At 55.4% G+C, this 6,000-nt stretch overlaps 1 protein-coding gene across 1 annotated transcript in view; it reads right to left on the reverse strand.

The window, feature by feature from the left end:
• FAM174B (family with sequence similarity 174 member B) overlaps positions 1-4,686 on the reverse strand; it is a 43,507-nt gene extending 38,821 nt beyond the window's left edge. Inside the window, exon 1 of the mRNA XM_055326503.1 lies at positions 4,316-4,686. Within this exon, the coding sequence (XP_055182478.1) occupies positions 4,316-4,686 (371 nt within the window). The remainder of the gene's footprint in view (positions 1-4,315) is intronic.
• Between the last annotated feature and the right edge of the window lie 1,314 nt (positions 4,687-6,000).

Raw genomic sequence — 6,000 nt, forward strand, 5'->3', positions numbered from 1 at the left:
CACAAATGTGCATGCACACATGAATTTCTTTGCATATTCATCATATGTTTATTATTTAAATGAAATCATACTAAATATGCTACTTTGGGTTTTTGTTGTTTGTTTTTAAATCTTAGATTTTATTCATGAAAGGCATAGAGAAAGAGGCAGAGACACAGGCAGAGGGAGAAGCAGGCTCCATGCAGGGAGCCCGATGCGGACTCGATCCCGGGGCTCCAAGATCACATCCTGGGCTGGAGGTGGCGCTAAATCGCTGAGCCACCCGGGCTGCCCTAAATATGCTGCTTTGTAACCCATTCCACTTGATAATATATAGTATCAGATCAATGTCATTTCTTTTAAGTAGGTGCCATGCCCAGGACGAAGCCCAACACGGGGCTTGAACTCATGACCCTGAGATCAAGAACTGAGCTGAGATCAAGTCAGACACCCAACTGACTGAGCCACCCAGGCACCCCCATAGTCACCATATTTAAGAGCTGTACAGTATTGCGTACTTTCCATAAATTATTTAACCAAGACCCAATTATTAGATACTTAGGTTATCGAAATATTTTCACTACCAAACAGAACTTCTCTGAACTTCACTAGCCATGCATCTTTGCTTCCTCTCCTAAATAATAAAATTGGAAGAAAGATATAGTACATGAAAAACATGTGTACCTGGGGGATGGAACTGCTCCATTAAGAAGTATACATCTTGGGGCACCTGGGTGGCTCAGTGGTTGAGCATCTGCCTTTGGCTCAGGGTGTGATCCCGGGGTCCTGGGATCAAGTCCCACATCAGGTTCCCCGCATGGAGCCTGCTTCTCCCTTTGCCTATGTCTCTGCCTCTGTGTGTCTCTCATGAGTAAATAAATAAAATCTTTTTTAAAACGTATATATCTTTTTCATTATTACATATATTCTGTGCTTTCAATTTTAATAGTTTCCTTGGATCCACATTGTTTCTGTTGTCTGGCAAGGTAGCTCCTTCAGGGAAAAGACAAATGGGCTTGGGTTGCTGCTTTATAAGCAGTAACCTGACTATACTCTTCCTCCCTGGTCTGCGTTGCTAAGGAAATGGAGGGTCACCATCCAAGCAAATTCCTACCTCGCAGGCTTCCGGCATCAGCCATGCATCTGGTCACAGAGGACTTTCTGAGGAGTATCGGTAACATAAATTACTTACGAGTTCAACATTCATTTGCTAAAAATATCTTCATTAGATGCCAGCATGTGCTTGGAGGCTACCTGGCGTTAGAGAGACACAAAATGATCAAGGTCCAGCTCTGCTCTTGGGAGCCCCCAGGCTGGAAAGCAGAAGGACACATGTTCAGTGGCTGTTACAACTACACGTGGGAACTTCAAAACTCCAGTATGCTCTGGGAGCACTGGAGCCCTGGCTGTGGAAGCTTTTCTTGTTTTGTTTTGTTTTGTTTTGTTTTGTTTTGTTTTGTTTTGTTTTGTGGAAGCTTTTCAGAGGGAACAGAGAAGGGCAATGAGCTGGCCCTGTAGTCATGGTGGCAGAGGGTCAGAGTGGGGCAAGACATGCAGGTCCCGGGCCACGGGATACCACTGGAGTGCCTCTGGAAGCCCAGCAGGGCTGGAGCTGCAGGCAGAGCCGACTTAGGGGGCTCGAGAGCAAGGCAGGGCCCTGTTGATGAAAAGCCAGCATCGTCCGTAGACTAAGGAGCTGTGCTTGGGAGTGCAGATGGGCAGAGGAAGGATGAGACCAGGGATGGAGGATGGGCAGGGACAGGGTTGGCAGCAAGAACAGCAGTGTACATGAAGGCTCTTGCTATGACTTGGACACAAGAAGTGGGGAGACAAGCCAGGCCGAAATGCTGGCAGGTGGGGGCACTACCATAGGGGGAGAGATGTGAGCACAGGCCAGAAAGCCTCCCGGTTACACCAAGGGTGGAATGGCCAGGACTCAGTGACTAAAGGAAAGCAGGACACCCAGCCAGGGCAGCAGGTGGTCCGGAGTCCTGATGAACTGACCCTGCTGAGGACCATGGAAGAGGAAAGGCCACAGTACAGACCAACAGCAAGATGGGGCATGGGCCCTGCCTCAGCCACAGATTTATGGCACGTTCTAGAAGATTCTCTAAACTAGTGGGTGGGTAACTAACTCTGCTCAATGTGTATCATTGAGGCCCCTCCCAGCTGTAAAATGCTGGGAGTTCCTGTCTGCATCAGAAACTAGAGTGGCAGCGGTCCACCTGCACACTCACCCCAACAACAGCATCTTCCCTGGAAGAGGTAGATCATGTACATAACCAGCTTCTGTGAAATCAGAACCTCTTCCCAACACTGTGCCAACAAGTCAACGAGGGCTGAGTATCAGCTCCCCCTGCCCCCCTCAAACACGCAACTCACATCTGGCCACATGCTGCTTGCTTTTCTCCTCCACCCCTGGGTAATAAGGAGCAGACTGGCAAAATAGTTCAAATACCTTCTTAAAAAGCACACTGCCTTATACGCTGGGAGGCCTATTTTGAGCTAAATGTTTCAAACCTCCATGCTCAGAGCTGCTCCGGGCATCAAAGCTCACCTCCAACTGAACAATCCGGAATCAGTAAAGGTGCCTCCACTGAATGCCAGGCCAGCATCAGGCACCGAGACACGAGGAGGACAGGACACCCGTGTCCCCCAGGGCTGTCTGCTGAGCATGGGAGCTTGGCACTAAACCCAGCCACCCAGCACAGCGTGAGAAGGGTTGTGCAGAAGATGCGCAAGGCTAGGGCTGGGGCAGGCCAGAAAAGGAAACAAGGGCCTCACTCGGACGTCCCAAAAACCACATAGAGGAAGGAGCATGGGAGCTGGGCCTTGGTGCCCTCATGGCAGATATGCAACAGAAACTGACCCGGGAGTGGGAAAGCACAGGCTTACGCCATGGAGCATAAGGAAATAAGCAAGTGGCAGCAAGGAGGCTGAGAAGGGCTGGCTGATGGCTGCCAGATGGGCTGGGGCGGGTTTGTAAGAGCCCTGAATGCCACACCCAGGTGATAGCTACACCCGGAGCTACTGAAATTTTTAAGTAGAGGAGTGAGGGCAGTGGAAAGGATGGGGCAAAGGAGGGGGGCAGCAATTCAATGCCCAAAGCACATAGAGGAGGCCAACACAGTGAGGAATGTGAGCTGTGCCAGGGCAGGGGATGGGGGGATGGGTGTGGAAACACAGCACCCCCTTCCCCATTTTCTCAGGACCTCTGACATTTAATCCTACAGACCCACAAGGAAACACCTTGACTCGGAATCACATGGCAACAGCAAAACCTCCACAGATAATTCCAGACCCTGCCTTTCCAGGTCTGGTTTCCACTGCTATGCTGAAAATGTTCCCCCGGGGAGAGCCAGCCCCTGGCCCCAAACCTCCAACAGCTGATCAAACAGCAAAGGACGCTGTGTCCACTCGGAATGGGGCGGTGGGCAGTGAATAACAGACACACACACCCAGACTTCCCAGCAGCACCGCCTAAGCAACAGGATACATTTGGTTCATTTCCTGCAAAAACAGGATCTCCCAGGCATTCTGGGACGCCCTCCTGACATCCCAGGTAGCTCTGCCTCTACTCCAGGAACCCAGGTCCTCCTTCCTCATTGCCCAGACACTTTCTCCCTGAACTTGAGCGACCCACAAAAGCCTCTCCAAGACCCCTCACGCCCTTGTGAGTCTCGAGGGGGGCAAGCTCTCAGGCAGGAGCACGGAGAGCCTCTCCATCGGTATCCCCCACCAACAGAAAGTCGCTGGGACCACCCAGGGTCACCAAGCATCCTGGAGTCCAGCTGGAATCCCCAGCGCCGAGCGCACTTCCAACACAGGTCCGTCCTGGGCACATCACCGGGCGCCAGACACTGCTTTTTTTGGTAGCAGAGCGAAGGGAGAGGGAGAAGGCAGCTGGGGCCTTGAGGGGCCTCAGAGGCAAGGGAGGGAACAATAGTAAGGTGGGTAAGTTAAAGGCACACGGACCTGGGTCAAATTCTACCACCACCGCTAAGTCTGCTTGCATAAACCACCCCTCCTCTCCCGGGCTTTTTTTTTTTTTTTCCTCCATCTGTCAAATGGGTATAAAAATAAATTCCGTGTAAATATGAATGCTTCGTTGTCAGAACTGGCGGCGCTACTGTCAGCACCAAGGATCGGCAGAGCTCACAGGATCCAGGGTTCACGAGAGCCGTCGCTAAGGGGGCGAAACCAGGCGCCGCGGTCCCGCGGGCCAGGAGCCTCGGGGCGCGCAGGTGCGGCGGGCGCGCGGGGACGGCGGGCGCGCGGGGCAGGCGGCCGGGCCGGGCCGGGGCGGGGCGGGGCAGGGCGCGCGCGGCAGACCCACCTGAAGACGCGGAGCAGCAGGCAGGCGATGAGCAGCGCGGTGAAGGCGCACGCCACGATCACGGCCGCCTTCAGGGTGGGCAGGTCGCGGAGCAGGCTGGACAGGCGGGTCACCAGGGCGTCGCCGCTGCTGTTGGAGCCGCCGCCGCCGCCGCCGCCGCCGCCGCCGCCGCCGCCCGCCGGCGCCGCATACCCCGTGCGGGTGGCGTTCCCGGGCCCCGGGCCGGCCGGCGGCCGCGGCGGGCGCTCGGGTCGGGGCTGCGGCGCCGGGGCGGACTCGGCACTGCGGGCGCGGGCGCGGGCGCGGGCGGCGGGCGCGGCCAGGAGCGCGAGCAGCAGCAGCAGCAGCGGCGGGGGCGGCGCGGCGCGCATCGTGCGGTCGGCGGCCGGGGCCCCGCGGGGGTGCGCGCGCGGCTCAGCCCGGGGCCCCCCGCGCCGAGGCCTGCACCCGGGGCTTCCGCGGCGGAGGCGGCTGCGCGGTGCGCGGTGCTCGGCAGGAAGCTGCGGCGCCCGGAAGAACCCGAGCCGCCGCCGCCGGAGCCGCCGCCGCCGCCGCCGCCGCCACCACGTTGCACCGAGTCATTCGACGGGCCGCGGCCCCACGTGGGCGGGGCAGGCCACCGGGCCCGGGTGCGCGCTGCGCCCGCTCCCCCGGGGCCCCAGCCCTCCCCGCTGCGCCGCCCCGGGCCCTGGGACCCCTGCCGGGCAGCAAACCGCGGTCGGGCTCGCTATCGTGCGAGCGCTGTGCTGCGGGGTGTACCTCTTCTTTCTTTCATTGCAGCCTAAAACCCCTTTAGGAAACAGGTATTTCTTCATTCTCGTTTAATCGTTGATCACAGCAACCTAGATTGTGGCGGACTGAGAACCGAAGTCCATGGGACCTGGAGGTAAAACCCCGCTTACAGACGACGAAACAAGCCTCCCGAGGGAGGGGGTTGCCCCATGTCTATGCGTTGCATTTTATTTTAGCATCTCCCCATTTTCCTTCTTTCCCTCAAAAGAGTTTCTTGTCAATTTTCAGACATGTTGCACCTCTACTTATGAAATGGCTTGGGAGGTGCATTTCTGCCTTCATACTTTTGCTGCGGGACAGCAGTTGGGGGCATGAATAATCTCCATCCCAGGCTGAAGTTTTAAGGACTCAAGGACTAATTCACTTGCTTCCATCTTAAGCTAAATGATGCTTAAGTGGAGAAAGACAGTGGCGGAGGGTTCCTATGTGGGTACTGATGGAGGGCACAGAGGGCTTTCCTAGAGCATTAGCAACTAGGCTGAGAACCTTCCACCTTTGACCTTGAAGATGGATCCTGACAGGATACTTTGTAGTGGTGGCCGAACAGGTAAAGACTTTGAAAAGAACTAACTTCAAACAGCTCTCTCCTGATCCTGCTAGAGAAAGACACAGATAAATAAAGCTACTAATGTGTATCAGTTACCTGCTGCTGCCTAACAAGTTACCCCAAAACTCTGAGGCTTAAAACACACAATATATTATCTCACAGTTTGTGTGGGCCAGGAATCTGGACATAGCTGAGTTCTCTGTTTTAGGATCTCTCGCATGGGTGTACTCTGGTCCTAGCAGGTGCTGGGGTCTTGTCCAAAGGTTCCACTGGGAATAAAGGAGCTGCTTTGAAGCTCAATCAGTGGCTGTTGGCCAGATTCGACTCTTCCCAGGCTGTTGGACTG

The sequence above is a fragment of the Nyctereutes procyonoides genome, unplaced genomic scaffold, assembly GCF_905146905.1.
Source record: "Nyctereutes procyonoides isolate TBG_1078 unplaced genomic scaffold, NYPRO_anot_genome, whole genome shotgun sequence".
Taxonomy (NCBI): domain Eukaryota; kingdom Metazoa; phylum Chordata; class Mammalia; order Carnivora; family Canidae; genus Nyctereutes; species Nyctereutes procyonoides.